Source organism: Muntiacus reevesi, chromosome 6 (assembly GCF_963930625.1).
Source record: "Muntiacus reevesi chromosome 6, mMunRee1.1, whole genome shotgun sequence".
In the NCBI taxonomy this organism is placed as follows: domain Eukaryota; kingdom Metazoa; phylum Chordata; class Mammalia; order Artiodactyla; family Cervidae; genus Muntiacus; species Muntiacus reevesi.
The window spans coordinates 28,987,694-29,012,155 of NC_089254.1; the positions used below are offsets into that span (position 1 = coordinate 28,987,694).

The 24,462-nt window shown below is 42.6% G+C and overlaps 1 protein-coding gene across 4 annotated transcripts in view; it reads left to right on the forward strand.

Moving 5' to 3' along the window:
• Positions 1-24,462, forward strand: part of DNAH11 (dynein axonemal heavy chain 11) — a 353,143-nt gene that overhangs the window by 328,093 nt on the left and 588 nt on the right. For all 4 annotated transcript variants that reach the window (XM_065938807.1, XM_065938805.1, XM_065938808.1 and 1 more), the window contains 7 exons: positions 2,072-2,263; positions 5,864-5,983; positions 13,688-13,930; positions 17,864-18,046; positions 18,125-18,240; positions 23,128-23,240; positions 23,715-23,855. In XM_065938807.1, the coding sequence (XP_065794879.1) occupies positions 2,072-2,263; positions 5,864-5,983; positions 13,688-13,930; positions 17,864-18,046; positions 18,125-18,240; positions 23,128-23,240; positions 23,715-23,855 (1,108 nt within the window). The remainder of the gene's footprint in view (positions 1-2,071; positions 2,264-5,863; positions 5,984-13,687; positions 13,931-17,863; positions 18,047-18,124; positions 18,241-23,127; positions 23,241-23,714; positions 23,856-24,462) is intronic.

A 24,462-nucleotide genomic window follows, 5' to 3' on the forward strand; every position in this document is an offset into this window, starting at 1 on the left:
TCTGTCCATGGGATTTCCCAGACAAGAATATTGGAGTGAGTTCCCATTTCTTTCTCCAGGGGATCTTCCCAACTCAGGGGTCAAACCCACATTTCCTATGTCTCCTTCACTGGCAGGCAAATTCTTTACTGTCAACATTAATTCCAATTATATGATTTCTCTTCTTTCACAAGCTTGCTTTTTACTTGATGTACAATGGAAAAATTATTTGTAGTGGTCATATACTTTCAAGTCCCACAAATTTCCTAGATATGACCTAGTCATTGAGAATCACCCTAGTGATTTAGTTGGGCCTGTGCTGTCTGTGGCCTGGCCAATTCTAGAACTATATTTGATGGTAACCCTGGATTCTGATGAAAGCAATACAGAAAGGAACTAAAAAACTCATCTAGTCCTGGAGCAAGAGAACAAATTTAGGCTTGGTGTAGACTTCTATTGAAAGGCCCTGGGAGGCCAGATCTGAACTCCCAACCCAGAACAGGCTAAATAGATTTTGCAGATGCCCATATAGTCTGATTCATTTAAATGTCTAGACTGTGTGTAATCTGACCATTTTAAAGGATAGAAGGTGCTGAAATGGCCTCCTTATCCTCTGCTGCCCAGCATGAGCTGAAGGGATAGTCCTCAACTTTTCTTCATTTGCCTCACAGAACTGAGAATGGCTCAGTACTGCCTTTAAGCCACAGACAGCTATTTTTTCACCTTTTAATTGTATGGCTTTGGGGTCCATAACCATATCAGTGTAACATGCCAGGTTTCCCTCTGCATTTTCAAAAAACATCTTACACATCTACTATAGAGGGCATGTGTTTTCTACTCTTCTATATGCCAGCCTATCATTCCAACAGTGAATTTTATTTCCAGTTCATTGGAAGAAAACCAGTGGTCATGGTGGTGGTTGTATTAGTTGTATTTGTATCAGTCAAGGGGCATTACAGAATTACAGTGATTCAAAGAAGGTAATTTCTTGTTGTCGTTCCGTTGCTCAGTCGTGTCTGACTCTTTGCAACCCCATGGACTGAAACGTGCCAGGCTTCCCTGTCCTGCACTATCTGCCACAGTTTGTTCAATCTCATCTCCATTGAGTCAGTGATGCCATCCAATGATCTCATCCTCTGTCATCCCCTTCTCCTCCTACCTTCAATCTTTCCCAGTATCAGGGTCTTTTCCGATGAGTAGACCCTTTGCATCAGGTGGCTAAAGTATTGGAGCTTCAGCATCAGTCCTTCCAATGAATATTCAGGACTGATTTCCTTTAGGATTGGCTGATTTGATCTCCTTGCAGTCCAAGGGACTCTCAAGAGTCTTCTTCAACACCACAGTTCAAAAGCATCAATTCTTTGGTGCTCAGCCTTCTTTATGTTCCAACTTAATTTCTGTCGCACATAACTGGCAGCTCTGGTCTTTTTAATCAACTACACACCCAAGCTGGTTGATGCCTCCGCCATATACCTAACTCATGGCTTCCAAGTCACCCAATCAGTGTCTTTTCTAGCTCACAGGAAGGGGTAGAATGACAAGCAGAGCAAGCAATTTCCTTTTAAGAAGTGATACGAAAGTTGCACACATCACTTCTGCTCAAATTCTGTTGGAAAAGACCTTGTCATGTGGCACATCCAGCTTCAAGAGAGGCTGGCAAATTATTTTGTGATGAGTGTCCGTGTGCTCAGATCATCTGTATTACCATGGAGCTGAGAGGAATGGAGAGCTGGCATTCACTTATATTCTGCTACACTGATGAAATTAAGATGATGGCCTTTTGTCATCCAGATTGTACAAGGAAATTTTTGCAGGGGAAAATGACGTCACGCAGTATTACCACTGGTCAGAATGAATGGTCTCATTCTCTAGAGGAACAGAGGTATAACTGAAGCAAAATAAAACCATTCCTCTTAAATCAACAGACTAGCAAGTGCCAAATAGTTTCCTCTTATGCTCTCCCAGCTTAAAGCTGCATGTCACCTCTGTCCTAGGTCTCTCTCAGAGTCCTCTACAAGATAATTGAAAACTCAGACCCTTGCCCTTGGAAACCATACAGGTAAATGATCACTCCTTTTTTCTTTTCTCCCAGGATACACTCGAAGTGTGCTCCAAGGAGCAGGAGTTTAAAAGCATCCTCTTCTCTCTGTGCTACTTCCATGCCTGTGTTGCCGGGAGGCTCAGGTTTGGCCCCCAGGGCTGGAGCCGCCGCTACCCATTCAGTCCCGGGGACCTCACCATCTGTGCCAACGTCCTCTACAACTACTTAGAGGCAAACCCTAATGTAAGTGTCTATGGTCGCATAACCTTTCTGGGAAGCATGCTGAGGCTGTCAGTCTTTGGGCAGTATCAAAATGGACCATAATTTCTCTTTTGAAGCTATTATTGAAATAGCTGACACTATATATGCGTCTTCTGCCCAGTGTGAAAATAAACCAGATCAAAGGTTTTACAACAATGGATGCTCGAACTTAAGAAGATAGGTCAAACCAGTTCTACATCAGTAGCTTAGTACCCCAAAAAAAAAAAAAAAAAAAATTGTCCTTCATTATGTAACAAAAACAGTGGTTTACATGTGCATATATGCCAGATTCATTAGGCAGGTAATGAAGCATTTGCACAAATGTAATTACGTACAGCAATTCTGACAGTTCATAACACTGCATTAATAATCACTACAATTAGTTCTGATGATGGAAGCAATTTACAGCGCGTCACATGTATAAATAATGGTGCATTTCCTGCATATGTCATTATTATGTATTAAGGATGCCACCTTGTTGTGACTTTCTCAGTAATGTTCCCCTTGATTTGAAGTTAAAGGTAGATGAATGATTTTATTTCGTAGCTAAAATGTGTTCCACAGATGGGAATGGGAACGCTTCATCAAGAACATTTGTGTAAACTCTTACAGACTCAGTGATTGGATTTCAAAAAGGACGAACCGTTTGTAAGGATTTTCTGGCTTAGTCCTCATAAGGGGAACTTTTTCCATTAAGTTTCAATCTGTTAAAAGTGAGGTATGTTTGTCCGAACCAACCAGGCATTAGGCTTTAGGTCACACTTGCTATAAAAGGCCTTTAAAACCATTCAACGAATGTTTCTATATATAAATATTTTGTTGTTGCTGTTCTTTTGGTAACTATTGTTATAATTTTTGTTGTCAAAATGTTCTTAAACTTTCAAGATGGTTTGACCACTATCAGAAAATATGTACACTTTGTACGTAACATGGGTGTGTTCTGTCAAGGAACACATGTTGAATAACACTTGTTGTATTCAAAATAAATTGCTTCTATATAGTATGTGATAGTTGCTATCATATTTAAAATTTTTTAAGTTCACTTTGAGCATATTTTGACCAGTTTAATAAACAGCATTTTGTGTTGATCTTAGCACGTTTTGTTTAAAATGTTGCAGGTAAAAATGATTATTTTCATAGTTCTGGGTGGAAAATTAAATAGACCACTTAATACTTTTATTTAAGTCCTTCATTCCTGTCCCAGGAGGCCAAGACCAGGCATATTACCCTATTTCAGCCACATCCTGTCCACAGTCGAAGTAGGAATGAAGTGGGGTAGGAGAGGAGCTGACCCATGTTTCTCTCGGCTCTCACGCCCTGAGGCTTGGCAGCACCAGTTGAGCAGTTGACTCGTGCTGTGTCCTGCTACTTCTCCCGCGGGGGTCCCAGGATCAACACAGCTTCAGGGTTTAAACACTCTGTCTTGTCTTTCAGATGTCTTGACCCAAATCATTCACCACATATCATGAAGCAAGTTACTTGGGTTGGGGAATTAAGTTGACTTGCTCACATAGTTTCTTTGTACATGATGCCCTTTTCAAGAAGGTATATGCATAAACTTGGAAGTAGGCATTTGATAGATGATCTTTCAAGTTATGTGGTTAGATGAGATCACCAACGGTGACCTCAAGTGTGGTGGAGAGATTTAAAGATTAAGTCTTAGGGAATGCCAACATTTACATTTTTAAAATTAATTAATGTATTTATTTGTGGTGGTTCTGGGTCTTTGTTGCTCTGCGAGGTTTTCTGTAGTTGCAGAGAGCAGGGACTACTCTAGTTGCCAAGTGCAGGCTTCTCATTGCAGTGGCTTCTCTCGTCGCGGGGCACAAGCTCGAGGACACACGGGCTCAGTAGCTGCAGCTCCCGGGCTCCGGAGCACAGGCTCGGAAGTTGTGGTGCACGGGCTTAGTTGCTCTGCGACACGTGGGATCTTCTTGAATCAGGGATCGAACCTGCGTCTCCTGCATTGGCAGCACATTCCTTACCACTGGGCCTCCAGGGAAGCACCCCCACCATGGTTTAACTCTTATAAGAACTTTGATGTTATTCCATATAAATTTTATAAGTCTCACCATAGAGAAAATCTTGAATGTCAAGGTTGGAAGACTTTAATTGAAAATATCACTTGATTGCATTTAAGGTTGGGGATCGAACTATGTAACTTCTGACTTTGGTTTTAAAAAGCCTCAAGGAAGTAGGAAGAAAAATTGTTACTCGGTAGCAGTACCTTTCTCCCATTCCAACCTGCTCAAGAAGACCTCTATTGAATAACAAGAAGTTCCTTTGTTTTTTTCAAGGTGTATCACCATGCCAAGGGAAGGATGCCAGAAAAATGTATATGTAGAAAACAAAATCAAGATTTGGGGGAAGAAAATCAATGATTAAGAAGAATAGATCTGTAGCTGCTTAAAATCTTGAGGGGCCATGTATCAAATCATAATATATAGAAGGCATTAATTAAATGTGATCACAGAAATCAAGTTAAGAAATCTTATTTCCCATCCCTTTCTGCTCTCTGGAAGTAGTCCATGGCATGGTGGAGGCAGCATGGTGCCTTGTAGCCACTTTTCTTTTTCATTCACATTGCGGTGCCTTAAAAGAAAGATGTATTTGAGGTTCATTTATTCAAATTCTAAGAAACCTGTAGCAAGTGCATTGGAATAGTTGAGGCAATTTTACTTGTTCTGTCACATCATGCAACAATTTGAAGGCTATAATTAAGTTTTTACTTGAACTGCTGGGAAGCAATATACTGCCCCCGAGGATATAAAGGTTTCTGTCTAGAAAGGCTTCATCACAAGCTGGCATGTTTTGCAAACCCAGAGGAAGCTAAAGGGTAGCAAAGAAGGGGCTTCAAACCCTGGGAAGCCCGGTAAAGCGGCGATGCCATGGTTTCTGCACTGAAGCATAGTACAGTCACTAGCTGCAGCCCTTAGGATGACCTGGAGGCCAGCCATGCTGTAAACCAAGCCCTCAGATCAGTCTGTGACAAACTCAATTGGCTTGCCTGGATTTCTGGAAGGTGATGGAATTCTCAGTATACCCCAAATTCAAACTGTAGAGTTTTTCTTTCTTTTCCTGAATCAGATCATAAAAACCTGATACAGATCAGATCGTAAAAGGAGGTCATCCCTCAAAAGCCGTATCAACCAACATGGGCTTCTCCTGGTTTGTAGATGAGGTTTTGACTGTATAAACATGTTCTGGGAATAACTCAAGTTTGCTTTAAAGTCTTCATTAAAAGCTCAGTGTTGGGACTTTCCTGGCAGTAGTTAAACTTTGCACTTCCACTGCAGGGGGCACAGGTTCAATCCCTGGTTGGGGAACGAAGATCCCACATGCCACGCAGCGTGGCCACATACAAAAAAAAAAATTAAGAAAAAAGCTCAGTGTTACTGAATTTTTACTGAATGTATTAACACACACGGAAAATAATTCTCAGCCAGTTCAATTCTAATTGTCGGACCTCTTTTAAATGCTTCTGTTGGTGGGGGCTGGAGGATTTGCTGTCAGTTGACTGAGGCCTGAGGCCTTTGCCCTGGCCCCGGGAGTGAACATTTGCCTGATTCCCTCCCCCCCCAGGTCCCGTGGGAAGACCTCCGCTACCTCTTTGGTGAGATCATGTATGGGGGCCACATCACAGATGACTGGGACCGCAAACTGTGCTGTGTGTATTTAGAAGAATTCATGAATCCCTCTCTGGTAAGACATTTTTAAAAAATCATTTCTTAGAGAAGATAATTCTAGTAAGAATTGTGTTTTTTTTGCCTTTTTATTTCATGGTGGATAATAGTTGAATAACAATGCTGTGTTAGTTTCTGGTATACAGCCAAGTAATTCAGTTATACATGTACAAGTGTCTATTCTTTTGCAAGTTCTTTTTCCCATTTAGGTTGTTCCATAACAATGGGCAGAGTTCCCTGTGCTATACAGTAGGTCTGTGTTGGTCATCCATTTTGAATTTAGCAATGTGTGCGTATCCATCTCAGACTCCCTAACTATCCCTTCGCCCCATCCTTCCCTCTGGCAACCATGAGTTTGTTCTCTAAGTCTGTGAGTCTCCTGTCAGTGAGTTCATTTGTAACATGTCTTTTTAGATTCCACATATAAACGACATCATATGATATTTCTCTTTCTCTAAGAATTTTTTAAACTGATGTCACTATGTTAATATTCCTTGAATGTTACTGAAGATTCTTGGCCTTTTGTGAATATACTCTGGCCCACCTTCCTGGGAGTCTGGAAATTTGCTAAAAATGCAGGATCTTGGGCCACATCTCAGACCCATAAGATGAGAATCTGTTTTAACATGACTCCCCCTCCCCACACACATACACACACTCACACATACACATACCCACACTCACACATACACACACACACACACACACACACAGGTGGTTTCTCTGCCCATAGGAAGTACAGTCACATGCACAGCCTCACTGTATTTCTGAAATAACCCTGTAAGTTACGCAGAACTGACATTGTCACCCCATTTTAGAGACGGCGGCAGGGGCATGGTGATTTGACCCCGGCCACTCAGTTATCACTGGCAGGGGCCCCAGCCATATGTATCTATTTCTAGGCAGATGTATTGATTTCAATTCAGGGGCCCTGATGTGAGTGAAATCTATAGTTTGTTCTCTGTCGCAGAAGCCATGGAGCATTCTAAATTTTGATCACTGTGTCCTAACTAAATATGTGCTCAATATAACTGCAGTGATTTAAAAAGACAGTTCTTCCTTCTGTGAGGAAGGGGCAGAGCCCCCGGTTCTGCAATATAAAGAAACCAGGTGCCCATTTTCCCCATTTCTTATCTTACCAGCCCTTTCTCTGTACAGACCAGATACCTACATGGTTTGTGCCTGGGGCTGGGTTTCCTGGAAAACTTATTCAGTTCTTGTGTTCCATACTGAAGTAGGTGAAAGTGGTAGCAGATTCATGGCGATTTCCTGATTATTTCTTAGAAACTCTAAGACACCCTCCACCATGCCATTTCTACTCCCACTTGGGCAAGACACCAGCTGTGTTTAAAGCAGTGCCATGTATTTTTTAAAATAGTTTGAACAGCCTACTTATAATTTCTTGAGAATTTCATCTCATAAAAGCATGACACCTTCCTCAAAAGTCCATTCTAAGAAGAAATATGATCATGTGTTAGAAAACATGGTGTATTGTAGTCTCATATAGGAAACTGAGGACAGGTTTGTTTGTTTTTTGCTGCTTTTAATAATGTGGAATGATTTGGGGATGGGGCAGGGAAAAATATACTTCCCTGCCATGTAACCATGACTTGTTTCTTTTGATTGTGAGTCTCCTGGTCTTTCCTTAGTTCTGATGAACTGGGTTTCACAGATCAGAAAGACACTTTCAATTCAGCACAATCGGAAGTCGTTCCTCAGAGGTGGTCTGGGAGCAAGTTACCATGGAGATAGGAAAGATAAAGAGGGTCAGGCCTGCCACCTTTATCTGCCACCTCTGAATGATAGTGGAGGTCAAGGGGCAGAGCGAGAAGCTCTGTGGTCCTGGCCTGAGGATGAGGAGTGATCCCTGTTGCCAGCTGAGATGGTCCATGAACCTGCACAAGGCTGAACGCCCATTCACGTAACTGGAAAAGAAATGTCGAGGGTGCAACGCGAGGGCCATCACTGGTGTGGGTGTTAGCCCTTTAGAAATGCAGGTAGCCGCCCTTCCCGGCCAGTCTGGTGAGGCTTTCAGGATGGAGATGCTTGTTTGCCATCTTCCCTGCTCACCAGACGGCGCTGCCTCCTCTTCTCCCCAGAGGAAGGGAAAGCTCTGACTGGTTTGGTGGCAGAAGCTGCAAAATCCCAGTTATTTTGTTCTCATGCAGATGTTTCCCGCTCACGCTCATGAGAGACTTGAACTGACACTGCAGCATCCGCAGGATGTCTTTTTGCCACTTCTCACGTTGGTTAACTTGCTTGACGATTAGTATCTTTGGTTGCACGGACACCTGATCGAAAAGTTACCCATGGGTGGTCTGAGGTTTCAGGTCCCACCGCTCAGAATGTTTTCAGTGACTTTGTCCTATTAGGGAAGATGGATGAGTTTCTTGTTGGGTAAGTGAGGTTGGATTTAGAGAGGGCTGATGGCCTGTGCTTCAGAAGGTTCCTGGCTAAAAAAAAAAAAAAAAAGAAGGTTCCTGGCCAAAGTTAGGGAATTAGAATTAATACAATTCTCTTATGTGAGGTGCATACTTGGCAATGCTAAACAAGTAGTACAGTAAATTACTTTCTTTTTTTTTTTTTTAGTAAATTACTTTTGGAAAATAAGGTATCAGGTCATCTGGAAATTGTCATATATTAACAATCATGAAGTTGGACTTTGAAGTAAAAACAAAACTCGGGTTCAGATTCAGTTCTTTTGTGTCTGCTGTGCGGTTGTGGCTACATCACTGAACCTGAGCCTCTGTTCATCATCTGTGGAACAAGAATGGGCCAACTCATGGGTTCACTGTCAGGCTTCAAAATTGCTAGAACAAAATGCCTAATAAATGGGAAACATTTTTACTCTTACAGAGTATAAATTTTCATAATGTATACTTTGTACTTGACTGTACTTTATAATTAATCAGCAGCTATAACTATGGAAGCCATTTGTTAAATTTTATCAACCCCTGCTCTGTGCCAAGGGTCTGTATTACACAGTTCATGTGTATTGTCTCTTCTCACTGCAGTCCTGCAAAGTAGATACTGTTATCCCAGTCATCACAGAGGAAACCCGGATTCAGCGAGCTCAAACAGTTGCACAAGTAGCCAAATCAGGACTTGAATTCGCAGTCAGGCTCCGGATTCTCTGCAGCCCCCTGGCTGGAGTGCTGACTGTCAGCAGTCCCGGGGCACGTGTCACAGACGGACCTCCATCTGCCCTGTGCACGGGGGATGGCACAGCGTGGCTGCTGGGAGGATAACCTTGGACGGTCCTGGAGACCCGAACCCTGGTCCTGGTTCTGCCACTAGCGTACTGTCCAGCTTCGTGCCAGCCCATCCTGTGCCTCAGTATATTCATTTGTGAAATAAGAGTATCGTCTAGAAAATCACTAATGTACCCTCAAGGTAGAAAACATGCTTCAGCCTTCAGAAATTTCCCTCCCAGACTTTGGTGCCAGGGCCTTTTGTTGTTCTTCTTTTTAAACTCAGAAGTCCACAAGCATAGACACTCGTTTAGACTCACGGTGAATTGGGAGCTTCTATTCATAAGCAGGGCTCCTTGGAGAGGCAGTGGAGGAGGTGAGCCTTTCATTAATTACCAGGAAGGAGAAGGTGAAAGAATGACAATCAAACAGACTCAACAGAATGGCAGGATCCTAGCTTTCCCAGTTCCTAACGATTCTACCCGAGCGTGCCCTGCGCTGATTTCTGCAGAGATGACTGGAATTCTTGATGATTTTTCATAATGCGGAGGTTCATTCTCCCTGAGCACAGTTCCACTGATTCTTTCTCTTAAAATACTTTGTTGAGATATAATTCATGTCCCATAAAATTTAACAGTTTCAGTTGGACAATCCAAAGGTTTTTCGTGTGTTCAGTTATGCAGCCATTGCCGCAATCTATTTTAGAACATCTTTGTCACCCCCAGAAGATACTCTGGACTCATTAGTAGTCAGTCACCATCCTGTCCTCAACATCCCCCACTCCCCAGCCCCAGCTGATCACCAATCTTTCTGTCTGGAGATTTGCCTATTCTGGACATTTCACATAAGTGGAATCAGACAATATCTGGTCTTTTGTGTCTGACTTCTTTCACTTAGCATAATGTTTTCAAGGATCATCCGTGTTATAGCAGGTATCAGTACTTTATTCCTTTTAGGGGCCAAATAATATTCCAGTGTATCAACACACTCTATTTTATGTATCTGTTCATCAGTTGATGAGTATTTGTGTTGTTTTGGCCTTGGGCTATCATGAATAATGGTAGAATAAATATTCATGTGTAAGTGTTTGCATGGACATCCATTTCCACTTCTTTTGGGTATATACATAGAAATGAAATTATTGGATCATATGGTAACTTTATGTTTAATATTTTGAGGAACCAACAAACTGTTTCCCAAAGTGGCTGCATCATTTTATAGTCCCACTGGCAATATATGAGAGTTCCATTCTCTCCACATCCTTGCCGTGGGTGTGAAGCAGTTTTATAACACTGTGATTGTGTCTTGCATTTCCCTGAAGACTAATGATGTTGAGCATCTTTTCCTGTGCTTATTGGCCATTTATGAGTCTTCTTTGGAGACATGTTAATTTAGAACAACTGATTCTTTGAGGTGTAACAATAAGCTTATCAAACACTCTCCCCTAAAGGCAAGGCAGATGGCCATTGTGCAGAGAGAGTTAGAGTCCCATCAGGGAGAAGCAGCTTTTCATAAAAGCCTTTACATGGGATGGGAGAAGGCTTAGGTACACAATCAGGATTCCTAGCGCTCATTGAGTATGTTCACATCGTCACAGTTTTATTGAAGGAGAACTTAAGTCCCTGTGTGAACTAAGCCTCGCTTATCATGTCGTACTTGTTTGACATCACAGTAGGGACCTACAGTAGGACATTCTCAAGTTTTGTTTTTCCTTCTAGGAAATTAATGTGTACTTGGGATACTCACTTCTTTCTAGGGCGCAGGAAAAACCAAAACTAATGTTTGCAAAAGGCTGCTGTGTGCCTGGCTATTTGCGTGCATGTGTGCAAAGTTGCTTCAGTCCTGTTTAACTCTGTGTGACACCGTGGACTGTAGCCTGCCAGGCTTCTCTGTCTATGGGATTCTCCAGGCAAGAATACTGGAGTGGGTTGCCATGCCCTCCTCCAGGGAATCTTCCTGACCCAGAGATGGAGCCTGCCTGTCTCTCTTGTCTCCTGCACAGGCAGGCAGGTTCTTTACCATTAGCGCCACCTGGGAAGCCCAGCTATTTGTAGACTTGTCATTGAATTCTCATAGCCATCATCATTAGGTTGCTGTTATGAACCCCACTTTACTGATAAGATTGAAACTCAGATAAACAGTCATTTTTTTAAGGCCACCTAACCACTCAAAGATGGGAACTGAACCAGATCTATCTAGCTATAAACTTAATCCTTCCCTTTGATTTTGCTGTTTTCCTTGACTTCACTCCTTGTCCAGTATACAGAAAGAAGGCCCTCTTCACCCACTAGTAAACAGACTGCCTAAGTCTTTCCAGAAAGCGTAGATCATTTGCATTCCTACCCACATTATATGAATATGCAGTCACACATATGTCCAGTCCCCGAGCATTTTGAAAGTTCCAAATGATTCCATGGTTTGGTTACTTTCTCTCCTTGAAACTCTGTTTTTGGCTGTACTGAAAGATAATTTAGCCTGTTGCTCTTAAAATTTCTTGTAACTAGTGACACTAATAGGGAAAACTAAGTCCTTGTTTATAGGGATAAATTCTGGCTTGGATATATTTAGTCTAACATTTGGTTTTCGTATTCATATTTTGTGCCCATGTTTTTATTTTAGCTAACATATCTATCAAGTAACGGTGAGTTTAAATCTGCTTCACGGTTTTGTTTTGGTCATGGTGAATCGAGTGAAATTTAAATGTTGCTTATTTTTATATATAAATATGAAATGGTAGAAAATCTGAATACCTGAATAAAACAAACCAAATGAATGGATATAGTTAATGAAGATAGTCCACGATGCTCCTTTTCATATTTATTGGGTCAAGGTCTGTTTCTGGCAAGATGAAATACTGGATAATTTCAAAATTATCTTGGTACAAAATAAAAACAAAAATGCTGACTTTAATATTTAAAACGGCTTTTGGAATTCAGGAAAGCAGATGTGCACCACCATCCCTAAGGATGTGGGCTCCTAGGCATTGTGGGGCTGCAGGCTTGAGAAGGCAGGGATGAAATGCTGACACTCACTGACGACATGACCGTGTAGAAAATCACACGTTTTGTCTCCATTAGACTCTGAGTTCCTTAAGAGCTACATTGTATGAATCTCTTGTACCTCCACAGCTTATTGGGGTACACTAGGTAATCTGTTCAAATGATGGAATGAATTAATGAATAGTCACTTTGTCTCCAGGCGATAGTGAGACCAGAAAACATAAAAATACACAATTGCAGAGATAAACCCCATTTTCAGAAAACAAAATAATAAAATAATAATAAAAATTTTTTAAAATCTAGGCATAAAATAACTACATTAGGTGACAGTCTTTAAAAACTGGTATCCCCTGTGCATTTAAGTGCATTTAGACAGAATTTACAGCAAGAGAGGTTGGGAAAATTAAAACCAAAGTATAATGGTCCCGTGGGAACTAAAGAACAAATCAGGGAAAAGTATCAGAGCATATACTGAGTTAACGAGAAAAGTATAAGTGCTTGATTGACACTATTTACAGCTGGTTAGAGACGGAAGCCCATAAATCCTTTTTTAATTTTTTTAAAGTGGGGTGTAGCTGCTTTACAATGTTTCATTGGCTTTTGCTGTACAAGGAAGCGAATCAGCTGTGTGTATCCGAATGTCCCCTCCCATCCCCCTCCATCCCACCCATCCAGGTCATCACAGCTGTGCTTACATTTTGAAGCACTGCATTCTAACATTAGACGTTCTGGTATTGCTGTTCACCTGACCTTGGTTGAGAACATAGAACATTCCTCCAGGTAGAACATATACCCTTGTCCCAGCCTGAATGAAGGGGTGGGCATGATTAATACCTGATGACTCCAGCCTCTTATTAGGCAACTATAGAGGGGGTACCAGTATGTGCCTCAGGTCTACAAATCCTGAGATGAGCTACACAGACTGCCTTGAGAAGCTCAGTCATGGGGAAGTCACATTCATTTGAATTATAGTGCATACTATCCTATAACATGTGCATTACACACACTCATACACCTTTTTTAAGATATGCACATATAATCATGCATGCTTACAAAATCCATATGTATAATATATAAAATAATTTGAAGTAGTATTGTGGAAAGTACTATGAAGTCATACTAAAATGAGTTCAGAATTAAGATTAACATCAAACATAGGCCTGGGCAAGGTACTCTGAATCCTCAATTTTCTCTCTGCAAAATGGGGATATATGGGGAGAATCAATGACTGCAAACATGTAACAGGGTGGCCAGAACTCAGTAGATGACTCAGCACCAGTCCGTTCCCTTTGTGTGCATATATTTTGTTACCCCTTCTAAGGGATAGATTCAGGTGTGTTCCTTGGACTCCTCCACAGAGGTCAGCCAGGTACCATACATGGAGCAAAGCGATTGATTACAAGAGGGTCATGAGATACTGAGGAGAGTGTGCCCTCTAGCTAGCACTGTGCTGTTCCCTAGGTGTTTGCTTAGGAAGGGAAGACTGATGTCCACTTCAATTTGGAATAACTGGCTTTTCCTTTGGGCTTAAAGATTGATGATGAGCTGATGCTGGCACCAGGATTTGCAGCTCCACCCAGCCTGGATTACTCAGGCTACCACCAGTACATAGAAGAGATGCTTCCTCCAGAAAGCCCAGTGCTGTATGGCCTCCACCCGAACGCTGAAATTGAATTTCTGACGGTCACATCCAACATGCTGTTCAGAACCTTGCTGGAGATGCAGCCCAGGAATGCAGTGAGCAGCGAGGAGCTGGGACAGTCCACAGAAGACAGGGTAGACAGCCGCTTTTTCTTTTCTGTTGAGGTGTGTCATATGTACGCTGATGCACACTAATCCTACATGCACAGCTCAGGGATTTCACCTTTGTGTACACACATAATCGCTATCTCCAGCACTCCAGGACACTTCCCTGGTAGCTCAGCTGGTAAAGAATCCACCTGCAATGCAGGAGACCCTGTTTTGATTCCTGGGTTGGGAAGATTCCCTGGAGAAGGAATAGGCGACCCGCTCCAGTATTCTTGGGCTTTCCTGGTAGCTCAGACAGTAAAGAATCCACCTGGGTTCGATCCCTGGGTTGGGAAGATCCCCTGGAGCAGGCCAAAGGTACCCTCTCTCCTTATCTCTGTCACCACAGATTAGCTTTCCCAGCATTTTAACTTCAAATACATGTGCTCAGACACGATGTACTAGTTGACTAATGTCCAATCCTTTCACTGCACATTAAATTTGTGAGATTCATCCACATTATCACATGGACTGATGGTTAATCTGTTTAGTATTCTACTATGGTGATGGTGATGGTTTACTCACTAAGTCATGTCTTACTCTTTGCGATCCCATGAACCATAGCCCACCAGGCTCCTCTGTGCATGGGATTTCCGAAGTAAGAATACTGCAGTGGGTTTCCATTTCCTTCTCCAGGAGATCTTCCCAACCCAGGGATCAAATGCACATCCCCTGCATTGCAGGTGAATTCTTTACCATCTGAGCCAACAAGAAGCCCAGTATTCTACTATGTAAATATATAATGTTTTATTTATACCTTCGATGGTGAATGGGTGTTGGGCTTTTTCCTAGCTTCTTGCTATTATGACTATCACAGCCATGAACACTCCTGTATTTTGTCAGGAGACAAAGGTACCTCCCAAAGGTATCTTCTCATAATACTCATTCCTTTATACCCAGAGGTAAAACTGTTGGCTCAAGGGAGTAATATTCAGCTTTAGTGGATACTCCCAAACCTTTTTACAAAGTAGTTGTACTTCCCCCCAGCAGTGTGGATGATAAGTTCCAGTTGTTCCTGCTCCTTGGGGTCTTCTAAAGAATAATATTTCATTGTGGTTTTAACTTTGCATTCCCTCAGTTAAGGAATAATATTGAGCATTTTTCCTATATGTTTATGGCCATTTGGATATAACTTCGTGTGAAGTACTTGTTCCATTTGCTTGTCAAATTCTAATTTGGTTATCAATGTTTATCTTATTGATTCATATGAACTCTGTATTCTAGATATGTGTCATTAAGAATATGTATTGCAAATTTCTTCTCCATATGTGTGGCTTGTCTTTCATACAGTATGTTTTTGGCTCTGTCATTTTATGAGTGTCTTTTTTCAGCTTTTCTTGGGAGGCTAGCATTATTCTTTTGAAGGAATTTATTGCTGTAGAATATGGGGATGAGAAATGGACATCAAATAATTTTTTTACCTTTAAAATCTTGTTTCTCATTAATTAAAAACCTGGATTTTAAAAATTTTTCCCCAGTAAATTAACCTTTTTTCTTTCAAAAATTACCAATCAAGGATGCAGTTTGTGGGAACACAGTAAACATCAGATCTAATTATAGAGAGGTCCCAGGAACTTGCCATATTATTTCTTGAAATTTTTCAGCTATTTCTTGAAATAAGCCCATTCATTGAGACATTTTATAATTTAGATATTTTGAAAAGAGATGCATGAGAAAAATTCATCTATTTGGGACGATCTATAATGTTAACAGGGACTTCCCAGGTGGCTCAGTGGTAAAGAATCCGCCCGCCAATGCAAGAGACGTTAGAGATAAGCTTTGATCCCTGGCTTGGGGAGATCCTCTGGAGGAGGGCATGGCAACCCACTCCAGTATTCTTGCCTGGAGAATCCCCATCGTCAGAGGAGCTTGGCGGGCTACAGTCCATTGGGTCACAAAGAGTTGGACACGACTTTCGTGACTTAGCATGCACACACAGCGTTAATAGAAGCAGAGAGCATGTGAGGTCATCATCTAGTTCTGAGAGGGCTTCAATCTTTCCAATAAGGAAGCTGATCATTAAATTAAAAAAAAAAAAAAAAAAAAACACAGAACAAATAAGGTAAAGCTACCTCAGCATTTCCTACAAGCAAACCAGTAGCCCTCTCCCAGGTACAGTTTTTGTTTATCTAATAGGTGCTATGGAAAGTGCTTTACAGATACGCCATTTGATCCTCTATAATTCTGAGTGGTATTGATGTGTGTGTGCGCTCATTCACTGTCATGTCCAACTCTCTGCAACCCCATGAACTGTAGCCCACCAGGCCCCTCTGTCCATGGGATTTCCCAGGTAAGAATACTGGAGCAGGTTGCCATTTCCTTCTCCAGGGGATCTTCTTGACTGAGGGATCAAACCTGTGTCTCCTACATTGGCTGGTGGATTCTTTACCACTGACCCACCTGGGAAGTACTGAGCATCAGTACTGATACCAGGATCTCTACTTCAGATATAAACTTATGTGACTCGCTGTGGTCATACAGCTTGAAAGCGCCACTGAAGGAAACCAGATTCTAGCTGAGTCCCAAAGCCATTCTTTCACCTAACTTCTCAATTGTACTGTTTCATACTCTCTGCTGCTGCTATAAATGAGCTCAAGATTTCAGGATCTGATAAATTATCTGCCAGGGCACTAAAGCAATTTGCAAGCATCTCATCAGAGCCCCAGGCCATAATCCAAGAAATCAAGGAGAGGGAAAAGCTGCCTGAGGCTTGAGGACAGGGAGTATCTTCCAGTCTTTTGTCATTTTCAGGTGTTCGTTGGTTTTCCCAGGTCTGCAAAACTGCATTGTTAGAATTACTATCCACATCAGAGTACTATGTACATATGCTCGTCCTCAAGTGGATAAATCCTTCATTTCTTTAGGGCAACAGCTCTAGAAGATAGGGGCTTCCTTCTTGTTGAAAATACTGATTCAAACTGCCTCCCAAATTTTTAGATGTGTCAGCTGCAAGGGCAGCATAGCAGAGTCACAGTGGCCTCTTTGGTTCATTTGACTTTTCAAATAATTTGTTTTTAATTAGCGGATTGCAAAATGGACTACCCAAATATTGAGGTTTTCCATGTTCTGATCATGGCTTTATAAACAAATTAAATGTCGTTATGAGACTTCTTTTGTTCCCTAAATGCTAACAGTAAGTAAACTATAAATAGTAGCACCTCCCTGACTATACTGTGGGAGTTCAAGAGGGGAGGGGGCTGCATTGTTTGAGAGCTGAGGGGGTTGGTGGTGGTGCTGAATAGAAATGCAGAGACAGAGGTTTGGGTGATGTAGAAAAGAGCAGCTTTTACTGCTTTGCCAGGCAAAGGGGGCCACAGCAGGGTGATGCCCTCAAGTCTGTGTGTCCCTCCTGGACGGGAGAGTCTTACAGTGTTCACAGAGCAGGGCACAATCGCTTGTGGACGATGCTTGGATCGGTTGGCATCAGGTGGAGTTTCAAGCATCACCAGCCTTCTGGTTTCAGCCAGCCTGGGGTCTGTGTTTTTGTGGTCAGTAGTTGTCTTCTGGAGGGGGCGTCTGCTTCCTCGAAAAACAACTTAGGAATATATGCCAGGCCTTTATCCATATCTTTCAGGGAGCTGTGAATTCAGTGATTCTGCCATGTGGCGGATTTATAGTCTAAACTGTTCGCAGTTCCCCAGTCCAACAGCTATTATTTGTTCACGTTTCCCAGCCATCAGCTGTTGAGTCAGTATTTTACTTCAGAAGACAAGGACACAGGGGCTTGTATGTGGTTTCATTGGCTGTGCCATTCTGCCCACCTCCTGGGAGTTGGTAGTCATCTTTTAAACTCATTAGCAAGCATCTTCGGGAGTTGTAGTATATATTCTTAGACGTAAAAAAATAAGCGGATATACCATCACCATGATCGAAAATGAAACAGAAAACGAGCTACATCTTTGTGTTTGTTCACAATTTAAGGTTAAGAATGTCTTGGATGACATTTTGGAGAAACTTCCAGAAGAGTTCAACATGACAGAGATAATGCAAAAACACCCAAACAGAAGCCCCTATGCCCTTGTTTGCTTACAAGAATGTGAGCGGATGAACACTCTCCTTCGGGAAATCCGTGTGTCACTCCAACAGTTAGAGCTTGGATTGAAGGTAAGTTTAAAAGCGGGACTAGAGCAGGCTTCTCCACATGAAACATCTTTACTCTGCAGCCGTCTTCTTCCCTGCCAGGGGGAGCTGACACTATCTCCTGACATGGAAGCCCAGCAGTCTGCGCTGAGCTACGACGCGGTACCAGAAACCTGGAGCAACCTGGCTTATCCATCCACGTACGGCCTGGCCCAGTGGTAAGCACCCACCCCCTAGCTCGGCGCTGGTTTGGTTTTCTGAATTATGCCTCATAGGCACCCTAAAGATTGTGCTTTGCTGAGTACATTCAGCCGTAACTGCACACCACCTCCAGTTTCATTTGAGTTTCCTCGGTAAGTTACTTCAAAGGCAAAAATCAAGTTAGGGTCATGGCAGGAATCGAATTCTGCTTCTCATTGAGTGGCTGTCTGATCTTGGACAAAATACCTGACCTGTTTCAGTTTATCATCTGAAAAGTGATAAAAAATTTCCTCATTGAGCTGTTAGGATTTAAATGGTTGGGGGAGGCACCCTTGAGCTCACCACATCTTATACCCTTATTTTTGAAGCCAGTGGTAACTAATGGCATTTCACAGTGAACTTTTACCCCAGTAAGCAGTAGATAACACTGCCTTCGCTGTGTGAATAGGATTGTGTAGACATGCCAGAGTCAGGGGCAGAAATTTACAGCTCCCTGAGGGCTGGTGCCAAGCGCAGCTGGGCCTCGTGAGTCAGCACAGCAAGTTTCATGAGGCTGTCTCTGTGCCTGGTTTTCTTCACGTGGACATTTGTTGTCCTCACGTTCCTAAGTTTTTCTTGCATTAACCAGAATGCTACTCCAATCCTTGAATTGGAAGGCCCGGTGAGAACTCCCAGTGGCCGCACAGTGGAACACAGCGGAAGGTGCCCTGTGGGCCTGCCGGGTGACAGAAAGCACTGCGGCAGAGTCATGGGTTTCCGTTAATGCTTTGAATGTCTAAAGGCGGACTTTATACTTCCGGTCACAAAGAATTTACATTTGCACTTACATTTCATGACAGTGATAACTTTAGACTTATTTCCACCAATCTTATCTTTTGATTCCTAATTTCTATATATTTTTCTTAGCCTCTTTTTTCCAAACTTCTTCTAGCTTCTGTGAGTTTATCATGTGTATCCTTGTACCATTTCTATTATTTCAGGAAGACTTGACATTGTAACATACACACTTGATTTTTCTAACTCACTGTGACACCAATACTGTTTTCTTCCGCCATTTTACCCTCCTTCCAGTCTGGAATTATAGTTAAACTTTATTTTAAACCACCATAATTTTATTTTTGTTTATGATCAGGAGTTATTTCCAGTTAATAGCATGTGTCGATTTCTTTGCTGCTTTTTTCCAGTGTTTTAATTTTCAAATAAACATTTCTAATCCTTATGACTTAGGAAGAACTACTACTAACATCTCTACAGACAACTGACATGTTTATCCTAAGACAATCCAAGTTTTAATTCTTTTATAGAAGTGGTTTATAGGTAATTTGTAAACATGATAAATACAGGAAAAACCGTTCAAGCTTCTGTCATGAGATTCTATAATTTTAAGGCAAAAAGACCTTTCAAGACTTACTTTTGCTACTGACAGACTGTCCCTTGGGGATCTTTTTAGGATACTTTGACAGAGTAAAGTCATCTGCAGAAAATGGCCTGTGGTTAAGTTTGACGTATGTTTGAGAAAATGCGGTTGTAAAACTGCAGTGGTATGGAATATAGACCATTCAGAAAAATGTTAGAAGTTTGTAACATTATATCTTACCCACATCACCTGTAAAGAGTTGTCATAATTCAGCTACTACACACTTTCAAAAATAATGTCAGATGACTAACTGGAAAGCCCAGCCACCTGTTTGTTCCCATCCCCACAAAGGGCATATCCGGAGACCCCACCGTCACTACAGACACAGTAAGAACTGCCCTGCTGGACTCTCGTCCCCAAAGAGGTATTCCTGAGAGAGCGTATTTGCAAAACTTTAGGTATTTCCGCTTGCTTTCCTTCCTCATCTTTTACATCTTTTGCACGGGGTCCTATTTATTTTTAATCCTAAAATAAAAGTGAGCCCCTTCCCAGTTGGCATAAACTCAGGACGTGGTGGCCATCCTGGGGCCATGTGGTCAGGACTGCAGAAGGTGGAAAGGAAAAAAACGGGGCTTGAGGTCCTCTGAGCTGCTGAATAAGCTTAACTTCAGTCAGACTGTCTCTGGACTTCAGCTGCAGAAGGCAGAAATGCCACTCCTCACTGAAACCACAGCAGAGCAGCAGTAGGGGTCCCCCCTTCACTGTGCCGAAGGACGAGGCACACAGCAGGCCTTCAGGGTGTGTGGCGGGGAGAGGGTACGTGTCTGAATTCTCTCTACTGCCCTCTCACTCTTGATGAGCAGTTTACCTGGAAGTAGAATTCTGGATAACGATTATTCTCCCTCCAAATGTCAGTGTTCTGTAACTGGGGGTCTTCTGGCACTTACTGTGGCTCGTTGAGTCTGTGCATAAATACTTGCCATTCCTCTACCACTAAGTTACTCTCTTTGGGAAATTTTTTAAGATTTTTTTTCTTAACTCCTAGTGTATTAATGTTCTGTCATTTTTACCGATGTGTTTAGGTGTGGTCTCTTAAAAAGGCATGCTACTTGATACCGTGTGATGTTATAAATCTGAGTCCACAATTCTTTCCACCCTTTAAAATTCTTAGCCCTGCTTTTTTGAAAAAAGAAATTATTGTGGCAAGTCATGTAATATAAAAGACTATATTAACCATATTTAACTGTACATTTCAGTGGCACTTAGTACATACACATTGCTGTGCATCTCTCACCATCATTCATCACCTTCCAAACTGAATCTCTATGTCCCCATCCCCACCCCACCATCTACCAGTGTACTTTCTGACTCTGTGGATTTGACTGTTACTAGGTACCTGGTAATATGCAGAATCAAACAGTATTTGTCTGCACCAGATACATATTAGAATGCGTTTTTAAGGTTAATGCATGTCCCACAGATTGCATCTCCCCCCATGCTATACAGTAGGCTCCCACCAGCCGTCTACTTCATATATGGTAGTGTACACACATCACGCACACCCTCCTTGGCATCCATGTTTTTTCTCTACGTCATCTGTTTCTTAGCCCTTCTTTCTTCAAATGGTGCCTTATCTTCGCCTGCCTGGACTGCCCTCTGTCAGTCTGTGTGTGTCTGTGTTCTGGTTGGCTGTCATTTCTGGCTGATTGTCATTGTATCTCTGTCTCCTATTCTCGTCTGCTGTTTCTCCCCTGGATTAAAAAAATATTAAAAAAAAAAATCACTGTCCAAAATCAATTTTTGGTTTCACATTGCATATTTTGAAGGGAGGGAAAAGCACTTGACCTAGTTTTCTAAAGTTTAAACATACATATTAAAAGTCTTGATTTTTAACATTCCTCTTCTTTTTGATTTTTGGGTTCCCTTCCTTCTGGTTGATTGGATTTGTGGGTGGTTTTTCATGCCATATAATCAGTTGTCTTTAGACTCAAGTTACAGTTTGGCTGATTATAAAAGTAATTTAACCCATTCGTTGTCAGAGGACTTCATAGGCGTTATTCTATTCTATGATCAAATGCTGCCTGAAGCTAACAGATTTTTTTCCGTTTATAAAAAGACTTCATTTTTTCCTGGCTTTCCAGGGGATTCTCTATCTCCACAGTCTGTATCTTAGTAAGTATTATGTGTCACATTTTCTTACAACATGTCCCTGATTATGATGATTCAAATTTGTAACTTAAGAAAACTCAAATTTTCTAGAATTGTATTAACAAATGTTTCAGCATTCATCTTATTTTCACTCCAACTCTAACTCTTTTCTATTTCATTTTGCTTTCCTTATTATTCTGCCTTATGCTGTTTAACTTTTTGCTTTCATTTCTATAACTGTCTTTTTGAGATTTTCTTCCAACTTAATTGCCTCACTTTTTCTTACCTTACTAGTTTTAACTCATATTCTCGTTACATGTGCACTTCATTAGAAAAACTGGTTGCTGCAGTGTTATCCTCTTTCACATCTCGAGCTTTGTTTTTTTTCTCCTATCTTTGCTTTTCCTGTTCCTTGCCTTTCTTCTTTGTGGCATCTATCTACAAGTATGTTTTCCCTAAACCAGCTATCTGGAAAAATTTAATATGGGGCAGGGCCCAGAGCCAAGTTCTAAGCTGGTAGGAATTGTCTTTGTCAGCCAAGTTCAAGTGTGAGCATTTATCCTTTCTTCCAGGTGGTGGTCTGTGGGCATGAGGTCTTCACTCAGCCTGCTGCCGTAGGCCCCAGGACGCAGCCAAGCTGGCTGGGAGAGACCCCACCCTGGAGAACTGTCCCCCAGGCATTTAGGCTGGGCTGTCTGCTCTGTGCTCCATCTCCCCCGTTTTCAGCAGCCCTTTAAAACCTACCTATCAAGGCTTCTCCTAATTTTATGGAAGTTCATTTTTCCTTAGCCTCTGTGAGCTGGTTTCCGCACAGGGATGTTTCAGATGCTTCCTACCTCGAGTAACTGTTGTGCTGATAGAATAAGAGGACATGTTGGAAACACAGCAGTTTCTCAAACTACAGGCTCACGATGGATGGAAGGTGGTTGGTCCCCTTGATAACTTTTCCTTCCCTACTTTCAGGTAACCACTGCTTGTGTGGAGGCCATCACATGTTCTCCTGCCCTTGCTGTTCCTGGGGGCTCTGGTCGTACAAGAGTCATCAGCGCCTTCCCCTGCCCATCCTTAGACACACAGGGATGCTCCCCTGTGCACCCCGTCAGCCCAGATCACATACGGCTACCATGTAGCGTCACCACATGTCACTGGGGGGTCCCTTGGAGGATCTAAGTGAAACAGTGGTTGAGTAAATAGTTTTCCACACATTTGCCAGTGTTTCTAACACTTTAAGGGGACAGACGATTCTGTTACCTGGTCATCAGGTAACAGTTTCACAGGTTACCAGGTTCTGAACCTCTCTACCACCCCTCTTAGCACCCCCTCATCCCCAGAATCTAATCTTACTGGAAAGCTTTAGTCCTGAAAGCACGTTTGTTTCTTCCTATCTTCTGCTCCCCAGGTTTAACGACCTCCTCCTGCGATGCCGGGAACTGGACTCCTGGACACAAGATCTCGCCCTTCCGGCTGTGGTGTGGCTTTCTGGCTTCTTCAACCCTCAGTCCTTCTTAACAGGCAAGAGCTGGGATGGGGCAGCCCCTGATGCTGACGGAGCAATGCCCCGAGCAGAACCCCAGCCTCATGTCCCTGGAGCTGTTCCCCTGCTCTGGTGACCCGTCCTCACGCGGTGACCACTGCCTAGGCAGGACAGGAGGAGCCGGGCGGGTGGATGTGGGTCACGCAGTACCCGTCCTCCATCAGGCCCACAGTCTCACGCAGCTGTGCTTGGCCACGGGAGTTGGTGCAAAAGCCAAAGCAACCAGCCAGCGGCACTCGGGCACTGCTCTTCCACTAAAGCGCCATCCACAAGGCCAGGGATGGTCTGGCCTTCGTTCCCACCTCTGCTCTAGTGCAGCCAGGCAGGTAATGTCCCGAACACCCCATGGGACCAGCGCTCACTTTGGGTGGACGCTCTGCTCACTGGTGGCTCCAGAGAATCTTATGTATGTGGCTTCCTCCTGCTCACACCTGTCCCTCCTCCTCCAACAGCGATCATGCAGACCACGGCTCGAAAGAATGAGTGGCCACTGGACAAAATGTGCCTGACTGTTGACATTACCAAAAAAACAAAGGAGGAGTACGGGCACCCCCCCAGGGAAGGTGCTTACCTCCACGGGCTCCTCATGGAAGGTAAGAGGCCCCCAGGAGCACATGCAGGGCTATTGCACACAGAACCTTTCACACTTGGGTTCAAGTTGGTATTTGTCCTTTGCTTATTAAGCCTGGCGGGCTACAGCCCAGGGGGTCGCAGTCGGACACAACTGAGAACTAACACACCACAATACTCCATTTCTCACTCACACTAGTGCTTATTTACCTCACTTCTGGCTTTCAGATAATTAAAATGGTAAGATGTGTGTCCAGTGGGAGCCAAATCTGAAGGTAAAGATGAACATTTTCCACTCAGCCATGCATTCTTCTTATCTTGTAAAACATTTCCTCTTCTCCTGGAAGGCTCTTGGAGAAAGTATTTCCAAGACTCTGCCAAGATGCTCCTTGTCACTTTACAGACATTTAAACAGGTGACCTGAACTTGAACTAAGAGAAGGTGCAGTGGGAAGGGAACGTGGTGAACTGCAGATTTCTTACGCTGTCCACAAGCATGCAGATTCACTATTTTTTTTCACTATTTTTTTAAAAGAAAGGACAAACTAACTTGCTTTATTGGGTCTGGATTCTCACAGAACCTGTTTTCATGTAAGTTTTGCAAACCTTTTGAATTCAAATGATTTAGTTT